Consider the following 13944-nt stretch of genomic DNA (forward strand, 5'->3'; position numbering starts at 1 on the left):
CACCTGTAACTAACAAGCGGCCGTTTGATATATATTAGGGAGCTTTTATCACCATTAAATGGGGAAATCTACCTTTGCTATGGGAGAGATTTACCTTCCCCTCATCCCGGGGGCCACAACTCAATCTCCTGTCTATCATGGGTGTATTCTAAGTAGAGGGATTTCAGCATGGATGGTCGGGGCACACAGCCAATCAGGATACTGTACCATTCATTTTCTCTCAGTGTGCCTGCAGCCCAATTTGGGACTCCCTTAAGATTTTAAATTGGCAAGGTAAACTGATTAATAAAGCCTGGTAACAATTCAGTAACATTTCAATGTGTATACTGTGTAAGTGCATATTGTTACCAGAGATGATAAGTGGTGCAAAAACAAGCTAGAGAACTGGAAGCTAACAGCAGCATTAAGCGACACAGCAATGTCTCAGCACATGCATGGCACATTTCTCATGTAGGGCAACCTTTCCCATGATAATTAGGTTCTTTGTGGACTCATTTTAAATCAGCAACACATTTACACTACAGCATTAAAGGTAAAGTTAGAATTTGGCAGAACAATCATGCAGTGGACCTCCACAAGCTGAAGCGACGTCTGCTGTTTTCAGCCAATCTAACGTGACTCTCGAAAGAAAACAAACAAAACTGGAAATATCACTGTATAATTTTCGCATACAGGCAGTAATAGTTCATATTAAGCAAGTTAAATACTCAATGAACATGATCACATTTGATAGATAACAATGATCCAAGTAGAAGAGAAGTACAGGAAATACTGAGTATATAATTGTACGTATCTACATTATGTATAACCTTTTCAAGTATTTACATACTGCTGTCTGAACACCAGCCTAAGATTTCCATGTATATAGAAAATCTGCAGTTCCAGTGCTTAGTACCAATTGGCTAAAAATAACGACGACAAATCAGGAACCTCGTAAGACAGATAATGATGAAGTCTCATTATGGCCGTAGCAAACAATGATATCACGTGAATTCATTTCACTTTTAAGAAGTAACCCAGGGAATGAGATCAGCAGGGAGTCTGCCAAAATAGTGCCACTGAAATATTAATGTAGATACAGAAATTAATAGTTACATAGGTTCATAACTTCTATTTCACGACTTAGAGTACTGCATAAAACCATACTGTTAATATATAGGAAAATCTTTATTTCTGAATTTTTTTCTGCATATATATATATATATATATTATTGGTAACTTACGTATTGGTGAGCAATTATGTTTCATAAGCAATACTACACTTGAGCTCACGTCTTGCATACAGACAGCTTTTATCTGTGACATTATTCTCCGATAAACATGACCTCTTTTGCTTATTGCTTAGTCACTCAGCATCTTACACACCAACCAGAGTCTGGTAACCTCATACATTCACAGATGGCTAGGAACTTAATTTTATTAAAAAGTAGACATTTTTTTTAGAATGTTATCCAGTATGGGCCAAGTTGGGATTATGTGGTCCTACTGGCTGTATCCAAATGCTCTTTAGTTCCCTCCACAGTGGCTATTGTCTGGATACAAGAAAGAAATTGACATAAACTGAAAAGAAATGGACCATTTGACATATGCACTACTCTGAAAACATAAAATATATAAAATATTGTTTTTTTTTTTTTTAAATAGCTTCAATACATATTTGTGCATTATTTTCACATTAGTCTTGTTTAATCACTGAGTCTTTTGGCTTTTAAATAAGCCTAAATTTAATTTAACATTTAAGCTAGCTTAATGGCCTTGGGAGTGTAACAGCAGGTCCATTTCCAGAACCAGGACCAGAACCAATAACTGTCATGTGATTTTAAATTAGACAATTATATTTATTCTGCTACTTTTCAGATCACTAAAATTGTCTTTCATCTTTCCATTCTGTGTTTTTCTTTAGGCAAATCTCATTACTGTCTAACTTTTTGCCAATAAGAACTAAAATAGTACCATGTAACTGTGACTTGATTGGATGATTGTTAGATATCTAGCTGGCTACATTTTCAAATTGCTGCTGTACAGAAAAATTCAGGCTCTGATCACCAAATCATTGGTATGGTGCCTTTTTGTGCTCTGATCCTAGCGTATTACGGATACTTTACATTTATTCATAAGCCCCTGACATCACTGGATTCAAATTTCTGCACTGTAAAATAAAGGACCTGAGAGGGGCTACTTTGGATTAAATACCTCCAGAACATTTCAAATGGAAATTAAAAAGTTTCTGCCTCCACAAGTATCTGTTAGCATGGATGAATGAACTTGATGTAACATTGTATCCTTGTCTCTTTAAGTCTATCTAGTGCCAATATTTTTGTATTGACACAGCAGCAGGTTTTTGAAGGTCTTCTTGAAGGTCACGTTGCAGAGTGCGTAGCAAGCTGGGTTGATGGTGCTGTTTACATAGCACAGCCAGTATCCGATGGCCCACACTGTGTCAGGGACACAAGACTGGCAGAAGGTGCTGATTAGCACCATAACGTTGTATGGGGTCCATGTAATGATGAAGGCCAGAAGAATGGCAAAGATGGTCTTGGTAACCTTTTTCTCTCTTGCTGCCATTTGTCTTCTCCTTCTAACTTGGCTCCTAGCTATGCTAGCAAACTTTCGGACCACAGTTTTTGGCCGGTTGAGTGGAATCGATTTGTTCTGACCACTACTTGATGGAACGATCTCAATGGCAGTGATGCACTCATCCCCTGACTGTTTGGTGATTATTTTGATCTTGGACCATCGAGAGTTTGGGTTTGGTTTCGCTGAAGGCTTAGAAGCAGTGGCCTCAGAAGAGGCCACGCTGCCCAGCTCCTTGGTGTCTTTGGGTGTAATAATGGCTGTGCTGGAGTCATTGGAGCTCTCCTTTTCTTCTGGTTGGATGTTGGAGTCAGCCTTAGTTGAGACAGACTCATCTATCTTGCCGTTTTTCATTGTGTCACTGCTAGACTCCAAGTTGGGCTTGGAGGAGATGTTGTTGTTCTGCTTTAGCACATGGCTTTTGTGAAGATTTGTAGACTTGAGGGCCTTCTCATTCGTGGTCTCGTCTTTCTGCTTCCTCACACGACTCCGGCTGGCCAGTGAGATGTGAATATAAAGAATTGTCATGATGATGACAGGCAAGTAGAAGGCGGCGATGGCCGTACCGAAGGTAACCACAGGGTTGGAGAGGAACTGAATGTAGCACTCACCCTCAGGGACTGTGCGTTCCCCAACAATGAACTGCCAGAAAAGGATAGCTGGAGCCCAAAGTATGAAAGAGAGGATCCAGGCTGCTGCAATCATTAATCCAGCCATCTTTGTTGTTCGTCTTGTTGGGTATGTTAAGGGCTTGGTCACACAGAAGTACCGGTCAAAGCTGATGATCAGCAGGTTCATGACTGATGCATTGCTGACCACATAATCCAAGGCCAGCCACAAATCACAAACCACAGGCCCTAAGGGCCAATATCCCTTGATTATGTAAACAGTGTAGAGGTTCATAGAGAAGACCCCAATGATAAGGTCTGCACATGCCAGACTGAACAGGAAGTAGTTGTTGACTGTTTGAAGGTGCCGGTTGACTTTTATGGAAAGCATGACCAAGATGTTGCCCACCACGGTGACGAAACTGAGTGACCCAGTTACAAGGGCAATGAAGACCATCTCCATAGTTTTGTATTGGCCTCCTGCTTCCCGTACTTCAGGAGAGGAATCATTGCTGGCAGAAGTACCACAGGTGAAGCTGGAAAAATTGCCATCTCTGGATATGTTGAAAACAGAGCCTGCAGAAAAATAACAGAACACAAAAATAACAGCTTAGAAAGGTATAGAGAAATTGGTTTTATTGATTTCTTCTTTTTTTATATATATATTTTTTACTTTTTATAAGGTTTTATTTCAAATTAAAATAAACATCAAAATTAAACTATTTGCACCTTTTTAGATAAGACGTGACCACAATTTTTTGTGCCGGCTGTTTTCAGCCAGACTAGCATTAATACATGTTTAAATTGAATCTCTATATTATAGGTTTTGCCAGACACTGAATTACGATATCATATTCAGAAATATATTACATTTTGTTTGTTTAACAATTCATACCAGTGAACCATAATTCTGGGTAAGCTCTGCAGATTCCTTTTAAGACAGTGGAAATGACCCTACCTTTCACAAAAGGGTTACCCTTGTGTCCATTATGTTATAGATTTAGAATTAAGCTATTCAGCATTAAATGCAAGCTTATTGGGTTTCTTTTTAAGTTTGTAAAAGTACATGATGATTAGCAGCCTTTTCCTCATAATTATATTCTCCTTTGTTCCCGCTTATCACTTGTCCTCTTTGTGCCTGCTTCAATTTTAGGGAGATTAAGACATTAACAACTCTGCCTTTTTCTTTAATGTCTTATTTTGTTAATTCAGAATTGATTTTTCTTTGTTTTTATTGACCGATGTCACGAATCTTGTCGTATCAAAGCATGCATTAAGTCTCATTATGTGGTATTTTTTAAATATTAAAAGTAAGTTAAATGGTTCATTTTTTTATTTCCACTGTTGAATATACTGATGTCAAGTGCGTGTGACAAATGTAGTTTCTAAAAATGCATACATGGATACACCACTCTCATATTACAGGTGACAAGCAAACTATCGATTGATTTCGACTCGGAGTATTATGCTAGGACTGCTGTGCTTCTTTTGTCGAAAAAGGAAAGGCATTTCAACACATTTCATCATTTCCTATTCAGTAAAAAGCATTTCTCTGAGGACTTTGTAATGCAAATATGAACCTTGGAAAATTAAGATGTAGTTATGGTACCTAAAATGGTCATTCATAGATTCCAGTAATACATCTGTTACAGTGTTATTATTATTGCATGTATAGATATTTTTAATTTCCACTTCGCCGTACATTGTAAACATTATTCCTTTATGGAAATTTAATGTTCATTATGTTATTGTACAATAATATAATGCATTGTAAATAAATACACAAGTCTGAACCAGTTGCAACTAACGGATAGTACTACTCTGCTCAAAAGATTAATGTATCTATGTAAATATAATGTAATTAATGTATACATGTTATATACATGCTGCATGGTTCTTAAATCTACCTCTATTTTGCAATCCAAAGTAAAGTTATATGACAACTGGGTACCTCAATTATTCTGATTTTGTATATAGGATAATCAAATAACCAAATGGGGTGTAGAAAACTTTAAATGTATTGCTTTTCTGGAGAGATATCTAATGAGAAATATTTAATAATTCTCTGAGGCAGCCGCCCTCATTAAAATAACACTATCGCTGGTCACAGGGTACCACTAATGCATGCGTGGCCCTCGTTCGTGGTGACTGCGGTTGCTATAAGTGATACAAACTATCAAAAGTCACTCTTAAATCAGGCTTGCGTTCTTGCTTATTGTTTTCTTTTTTTACTCTGGCAGAAGCCGATTTTTCATTATAGAAAAAATAATATATTCTTTTCTGTGCCTTAGCTGACAGTAATATCAGCACTCAGGCTTCTAACGCTTGGGTGGGATTACTGTGTGCTGTCAATTACTTCCTGGTTTAACTCAGTGGGAGTCAGTAAAGTAGCCAATGGGAAGATGGTTCAATCTGCTCATCTTACCCATCACCAGCACTTTTTACTATATTATCAGGGATGTAGCACTGTAATGATATTTGTCAATATTCGACAAATGGTTTCTAACACAACAACAAAGCACATGGATCATGACCATTAATAAATTATTAACTGTAACCTTTGAAATCCAGGAACCACTAGCTTCTGTCCCATAGTGGACAGAGGTGCTAGAGAAGGTTCACTGTCAGCTTGAAGGTACATGACAGCATGTCTTCTATTTTATTTCCTCTAATGTCAGAAGACAGGTTAGGGACTGTTCTCTTGTTCTTAATGTTGAGAAAGAATTTAAGAGAGACTGTGAAATGCATCATTTATCATGTATGGAACAGGAGAGGCCTGCAACGTAAATCACGGCCTTCATCAGAATCCGCACATAATTATTCAAAGAGTAAAGTGGATCTCCATGCCAGCTCTTCACATAACGGTAGATCACTGATGACAATGAAGGATGATTCATATTATAGGCTGGACAATTTAAATCTAAGAATACTTGCCCCGAAAAGTGCATCACTCCCACCTGAAATCTTTGGCTTCGCAACAAAATAAAAGTCATGTTTTACAGCTGTAATTCAGAGATCCAGTTTATTCAAAAAATTGTTCGACTTCACATTGTGCATCCAAGCTGAAATTCCATGATTCCTGTACTGATTCATTGCAGTTTGGGCTGGTTGCTCAGCTCATTATGAGGATGCAGTATGTTCATTTCACTGTCCCATCTTGATAATAATTTGTTTCTCTGGGTATAGATTTTGTCACTCATACAATTACTTTTTTAATCAAAGCAAAGACAAAATTCAGTCCCTTTAATCTGTATTCCATGTTTTTATTAATGATTCATTAATGATACATGTATTTATTTGATTCAGGTGGACAAATGAAAATATTTCATAAATAATGAAAATGCATTCAATTATTTTGCCAAAAATGAGAATAGTTTGATAATGACATTAATTTTATATCAGTTGTTTCAATAATATATAGATATATGATGCTTGGATCTTCTGGAAGGTTAAGATCTGCCCAGGTAACACGTGAGTTGTATAAATGACAACTATTATATATGTATTCTATGTTTGATAATTCCTTGGAAAACAGAGAGTCACATTGAGTAAACAATGTCTGAGACAGCTGAATTGTGATCACAGCTTATAGTACGTGAAAATCTGCAGCATCTCCCCCATTGTATGTGTCATCTCTAAATCTGGTTTGTCTTCATTATTACAGCAAATGCTGGAACGGTAGCTCTAATGAGAGAAGATCTGACTCTCAAATGCCAGGAGTACATAAATAGCACGTCAGTAACTATATCATTATTGTTATCATTTCAATTTGAAAAGAAAACCTTTTATAGACTGAGTAACTTCACTGCACAAAGTCAGGCTGTCATGCATGTCTTCTGTTGACATTGAGGATGATGCTTTACTTCATACTTTGCTTTGCACACTATGGGCAATGAAAGAACCAGGCAAATGGAAGAGGGTTGAGGCTGGAACTCTGGCCTCGAAGAACCATATTAACATTTGTAATTGCCCAGATGCATGACGTCCCAGAAGCACACTAATTTGACAACACCCCCCCCCCAGTCCCATTCCACAAATTAACAAGATTTAGTAGCTAACATTTTTTATAAGATTGCATATTGTTCTTTCAATATAGTACTCACTGAAAAGCCTATATAACATTTCCTTTACGTTACATCCATTTCTGAATTTCAATAGCCACCAATTAGCTCTGATCCTTTCTGACGTTACATCACAGGTGCTGTTGCTCACAGCAAAATTGTACTCTTAGTCCAGCCCTCCTCAGACCCACGACACTGGAGGTGTGAGCCACAAGGTTTCCCCTACACTTGAATGTCCCCCACAGTATCAATGACATCTATTAACTCTACTAGGTGAACCATTGACCTTATACCTGCCCTATACAGCGAGTGTAATATAATCCCAGTGTTTAGCATAAAGATTTTAAAGAAAGGATCCGATGGATTAAAATGGGCTGGTATATTCCAATAGAGCCATGTCATAACTGAATTGTCTGTATTCTGTGTAAGAAGGGGAAAATCGGGCCTAAGATTATCCCAATATAAACATTATCTCAGAGTGAAATGGCTGTGAGATGCCAGCATGGAGGCCCCCTCCATTAGTGAGCTTTAGCACTGATTGTACCATGAGATAAACAGCCGAGTAACAGCTACACAGTGATAGCTTGCCTGTGGGTGGGGGGGGGGGGGGGGGGGGCAGGGGGCGGTGGCTGAAGCACTCAGCACAGTTAAGGAAAGAAAAAACAGCTGGACATTTATTAAATCAGTATGTCATTTTTTCCAATCTGCAATTTATTTTAAGCAATAAAACTGAATTCACGGTGCAATAACACCTTAGGAAATAGTAGAAGCCTCTCAATAATACCATTAATATACTTTTGAAGAAATCTGGATTTTGGAGAAATGGAGCCTTATAAAAATAAACGAGGAACAACGGAATTCTATTTGAATTATCATAATAAAATTTGTTGCTTTCAGTCTATAATTTTCCCTCTCTGAATGACTGATGGCGTATGGATTATTTAATTAATGCTTTCAGAAATTATTAAATGATGCCTTTCAGTAAACTGACATGCAGTGTACCTGTGGTGAGCGTGACCTCCAGCAGTACCAGTAGGGATAGTCATGTGACCTAGGTTTATTTTTATTGGTTAGTTCCACCTCTCTCTAGTCCCCTGCAAAATGCATAAATCGGTATGTTCTGGTTTGTTTCACCCAGAAACCTGCAACTACAGGTTGACGTCAATCCCAAGACCAGAAATCACCCAGTGTGATTTAATTCCATGTTACATCCCAAAAGATCTCCGCTTTCTTCCTTTTTTTTCCAAGTTTTGTGATTATTTGTATGTTATGTTACCCCAGTCCCTTCCTGCTCCTATCTTTAAAATAAATATTTTCCTTGCTGCTACATTATTCTATTCAATTTTGACCCAAGAGCCTCACTGGAATAAAAATCCTTTAATAAAATAACAGAACTGTGACATTACAAGCAAGTCGCCTGGTGGGTGCAACTCCCAAAGTTGTGTTCCAGCGATGATTATTATTTCTGCTTTCCAAGGTATAGGTTTATTACCATTAGTTGGATGGATAGGAAGCAAATGCTCATGACTAGATTAAGTGTGGTTTGCAAAATAATTCCAGTAATTAATCATCTGGGCACCCCCCCAGATAGCGCCTCCTAAAAATGTTCCCAAGTCATAAATACGAAATCATCCTGCTTTCCAAAAGTCTTCTGTAAAAGTCACACGGCTCATGCAGGAAGTACAGAATCATCGGGCTCTCCAAGAGTCTTCTGTAAAACTTACAGGGTTCCAGTGGAGAGGTTATTTTAATCAGAGCTCTCCTTCCCAGCTGTTGGTTGGTGTACATGCACCTGGTGCTTCTATGGCGTACAGTCAACTGTAGTTTCCCCTTAAACTATTTATAGCATATTGGCCCCTTGATAGGCAGAGGCGGAAATCCAGGTTCAGAAAGTAAAAATCCAACACTTTTGTTTTCAATGAACCAGTTAAGTATGTGACTTTTTATACTGAACTGGTTGGTTGAAACAGAATTTTGGCCTGGATTTTTTCTTTCTAGACCAGAAATTTCTGATAGGATGGAGGCTGAGGCAAGTTCCCCCATGTTTATCCTTTCCATATCATCTGTAGATGACACCAACTCTTCAATAACATCTAATGAATGTATAACCATTCCAATGATTCATCTGTGCCATTGTATACTGGGCATTATGAAAACATGCATTAAACAATTGTGTTTGATTCTGCCTTAGTGAGACAGTCCTAAATCTTTTATGTCACAAATGAATCATTACAAAAAATACTACATCCAAATTAGGTCTAAGGGCTTAAGAGACGGTGCCTCTCGCTTTTTCCAAAAGGTCAGTCTCTGTGTGGTTTCATTCTCTTACTGTTATATGGTATAAAGCATCGCAAAAAGCGGATATGAACTTATTTAAATGTTAATGAGCGTCTGAGTGATACAGTTGCTATGTGAAGGGCACCTGTCACACTTTATTTCACAAGCGACATGCTTCTTATTTTGACTATGCATCTTTGATCACCAGAGACACTGCCTGCAGCGTGTCTGGTGTGTCACATGGCACTTGAGGAAAGGGTCCTGTTCCTCTCTGCAGTCGCTCTGGAGTCTCTCCAGAGCCACTTGTCCAATTAATCAACTGTTGCCAAGTTAATTAATCTAGCAGGATGGGATGTGTTTAAATGATGGGGCTCATCACATAAGTTTTGGCCCAGCAGACTGTGAGAGTGATTTTTTTTTTTAGTACGGATGAGCTCATTGGAAGGGGTGGATACTAGCAACCATCATTATTAACTTTCACATGTAGATACCTTATTTATATTGGAATTGAATTAGATGATAGTGATTAATTCTGTAGGCTTTTCAGTGGCAAAACCTTGCAGTCAGAATGCTAATTTGTAGGTCTACTTACATTATGGAGGCAGTTGCTTGCACTTCAATGAAATTTGAAGTAGTTTGTTTAAATAAAACATCACGTAAAGCTATAAGACTAGTTGTACACTGTTAATAGGGCCTCACCTTCTTCCAGCTGTCAAGAGTTGAAAAAGCGGAAGGAACCACAACTGTATCTATGGATTTATCAGAACTGAGGCACTGGTTCCGTCTAAACGAGTCATGCACGCCTCTCTTGTTAAGTCCTTAAAAGAGATATATTTATGATTTTCAGAGGTTTTACGATATGGCAAAAAACCTCCTTAATTTACAGTTAATTAATTTAGATAGACTTTGCATGGTAGAATGTGATCTGAAAAGTTTTAGTTGATAACATTGCCAAAACTTGGCAGTAGACTACCAGAAAAGGCGCAGTCTAGAGATTTTGTTCAAATTAAATTGCTGTTAGTTGAATGCGTCTCCTATTAATGATATCATCTTTAACATTATAAAACGGAAGTGATCCAGAATTCCATTTTAATGAATGTCGGTAGTATATTGTAACCTTCCAAAAACTGGGTACCATACGCTGTTTAAGCTAACGTGTCGAATTCTTCACAGCAAAATACGCATATTTCATTGCAAACAATTTGCGAGAATATCACGCCATATCTTAAACTGCGATCGAGCATTTTGTACAAATAATTATTAATCCATAACAACTGCTAAGTTGCTAGGCTAAATAATTTTATGATGAAAAATGGTTCAAGTGTATGTGATATGAAGTAAGTATTCGGAAGGTCTGAAATTGTTTACACTGATAATTCATGGTGGTCAATTATTGTAATGCATTGTTTTCAGGTGATGATATAATAGAGTAAAACTACTTAATGTTAAAGTGCTCACAATTCAGGTAAATCACTTTTCCCATTGTGGATATCCAGAGCAGTGTTCGTAAAAATGCTACTTTTTACGATATTAATTCCGATCGGAAGTATATTTCCAAGGATGTGGACTGTTATGTCAAAACTTGATTTATGAATAAATAACACATTATTACCTTTAAACGAACATCTTATATATTTCACCGCACAAAACAACGGCTTTGGTTAGTTCTGGTGCTCTTAGTTATTAATCATCTGATCTAAAGTAAGGTTCAGTTGTAACTTAATTACACATACTAACATCTAAATTATATTAATGTGTAGGTCTATGTCAACAGCTGATTTTCCGTCAAACGATTTTTATTATTTTTTTCCACTTCATTATAAATATCAATTTTATAAAGCTGGCAGACATGCTTATGTCTTTGCGCAACCTGTGAATAGTTATTTAATTGTGGAAAAGTGTAAATGAACCCAATTCTATATTCTGCGTTGAGCATGCGGTACAAAATACAAAGACCAAATTTCCAAACTTACCGGTGAAGTTGCAGGGCGCAAGCCCATCAGCTGCTGTGATGTTGAAGCTACTCATGTTGCATGGTTGTTCCGTGCTTAACCAAGAAAAAAATCCCCATCTAAGAGGTGCACACCATGAGTGACACACATACCAGCGTTTATTATTTCTGTCCTCGCATCTATTGTGTTATTCGTTTGCACTGGAAAGCTTTAATATTGTGCCTGTACTTTTCACTAATCATGCACTATTACGCGTTGTTGTGTTTTTTTTTTCTTTGTTATTAAAAAATTTCAGCCAAAAGCACTCAAATGCTTTTGATGAGAAGACAGGTTAAACTCTACCAGATGTGCTCGTCATCTGCACACATCTGATTTTTTAGTTTACTGGCACCAAGGCAGCGAATTGCGGGTGATGTCATAGACATGTAACCAATCACCAGGGAGCTGCTAGCGCTCCCTCTCTTCCCGAAGCACAGATCGAACCTGAGCTTTGTTATCCAGCAAGGGCTCGGCGGACTGTGCCGCTTCAGTTCTGTTGGGCATCACAAGTAATTCACATTATTCGCATGCACATTAAAGGAGAGGACGCTGCACAAGGATTTCACATACTACCTATATAGTGAAATTCAGGTTTTAAGGGAGTAATTGATTGGAACTTAAATTTTGGCGCTAATATGTAACTTTATAGGTTGTTTTTTTCTGTAACGAGAAGGCATTTTGAATGCCCATTCCGATAAACCGGCATTCGTTGATTGATATGCATAGCATATCTTTCAACCAATTATGCTATCGTGAGAATTATTTTTTTTCTTCACTGTTGCATTTTTCGTTTTTATATGTACATACATTTCTCTAATTTCTGCGAAATTTACAGATAATCATGCACTCGTGATTCAGTGTTTCCACTGCACGGGAGCTTTCAAATGGGAATTTCAGAACCCTTTGCCTGGACAGTTCTTCTGCAGTTTCCTGAAGCGTTTCTAACCGAACAGATTCAGTAAATCTACTGAGAAAGGATAAGAAGCAACCGAGAAAACAATTACCTAATTATTGCTAGTTTTTTTTTTTTTTTTAAATATATATATATATACATACCTGCCATTGTGATGTCTTTAGCTTTTAGAAAGTATATATGCCGAGTGCAAGAATCAAAAGCAGCGTTTCACTACAATTCATGTTCGGATGTAAAGGACCGTACATACCGCGTACACAGTTGTAAAAAGTATAGGCTACTTCTTTCAGAGATAAACCTTTACCAAAAAGTTTCATACCTTTGAACATTAATTAGCATCTAAATGCCATGTTATGTTATGTTATGTTATGTTATGACTGACATTATGCGCTTGTATATGCATGAATTTCCATACCGTATTTTTGGGTTCGGCATTAAACTTAAATGTGTTGATAAAACTTTTGCAATAGAACCACAAAACGTAGGTTAACAAAATATCTCACAATTAATCCTCGTATATGATGACGTTTCGTTAAATGTTAAGCTAGGCTTGGTAAAGGCGCTGCCCTTTCGCAAAGGCTGAAACTGGCACTCTTCCTTCAAAGGGCTTCAATAAACAAAAGCCGGGTGGACAAATGCCCGCGTCGTGTGACTAATCCCGGCCTCTCCGGAAAGGATCTGATGCCCTCAGCTTGTCACTGCAGACTTCCTCTAATTCCACAGAATAATCCACGGCCCCACTGGCAAATTATCATCAAGTGTCTCATAGCAACAGAAAAATAGATAGATGACAGCCAAGAGGGAGAGAGTGAGCGTGGGTAAATTTTATTCAGAACAATGAATCTGTTCACTGGAAACCTTAAAAATATATACCATTACATGAAAAAACAAAGATATAATGTCTTCTTTCTATTGCCCAAGCTGTATTCTTGCAATTAATCAGCAATGGCGTTGTCATTGAAGATAACACCTGTAAAAGCATGTTGCGATCCTTAACTCATTCATGGTCTGAAAACAAAATCATTTTTAATTTTGAGCAAGAAGAAATACTATGCTGTCACTTTAATTGTACACTGTAAAACATTTATTGTCATATTAACAGTAACTTACTGGCAACAATTTTCCAGTAGTTGCTGTACTTAACACAGTAAAATTACCGTAAACCCAACTACAGTAGTTTGTAAGCATGCTGTAGAATGAAGCACAGTATTTTACTGTTTTATGGAGTATAGCATTATATTGTTAATTGTTAAATATACTGTAATTCATTTTACAGTACTACTGCACAACCCACAGCATTATGTACTGTATTGTATATTATAATAGTTATCTTTCAGGGTTGAAAATACATTTGGAGGCGTTAGTCATACTTACTAAACGAAGAAGACAAATCTGCACACAAGCGAATATTCTGATTGTTACAGACTCGGTGCGTTGTGTAGGCATGTGGGAGGTGGCAGTGCCTTCAAAGGGTCCAAGATAAGGGGATTTATTGGGGAAACTGGACAGAGCGTGTAAAC

The 13944-nt window shown here is 37.5% G+C and overlaps 1 protein-coding gene across 1 annotated transcript; it reads right to left on the reverse strand.

Annotated features, from left to right (window-relative positions):
* Nucleotides 1-273: 273 nt before the first annotated feature.
* Nucleotides 274-11808, reverse strand: LOC125751811 (muscarinic acetylcholine receptor M4-like). Its single transcript, XM_049031138.1, has 2 exons — nt 11494-11808; nt 274-3758 (listed from the first exon to the last, which is right to left on the reverse strand). The coding sequence occupies exons 1-2, from the start codon at nt 11546-11548 to the stop codon at nt 2299-2301; spliced, it is 1515 nt and encodes a 504-aa protein (XP_048887095.1). The 5' UTR covers nt 11549-11808; the 3' UTR covers nt 274-2298.
* Nucleotides 11809-13944: the final 2136 nt, after the last annotated feature.

The sequence above is a fragment of the Brienomyrus brachyistius genome, chromosome 11, assembly GCF_023856365.1.
Source record: "Brienomyrus brachyistius isolate T26 chromosome 11, BBRACH_0.4, whole genome shotgun sequence".
Taxonomy (NCBI): domain Eukaryota; kingdom Metazoa; phylum Chordata; class Actinopteri; order Osteoglossiformes; family Mormyridae; genus Brienomyrus; species Brienomyrus brachyistius.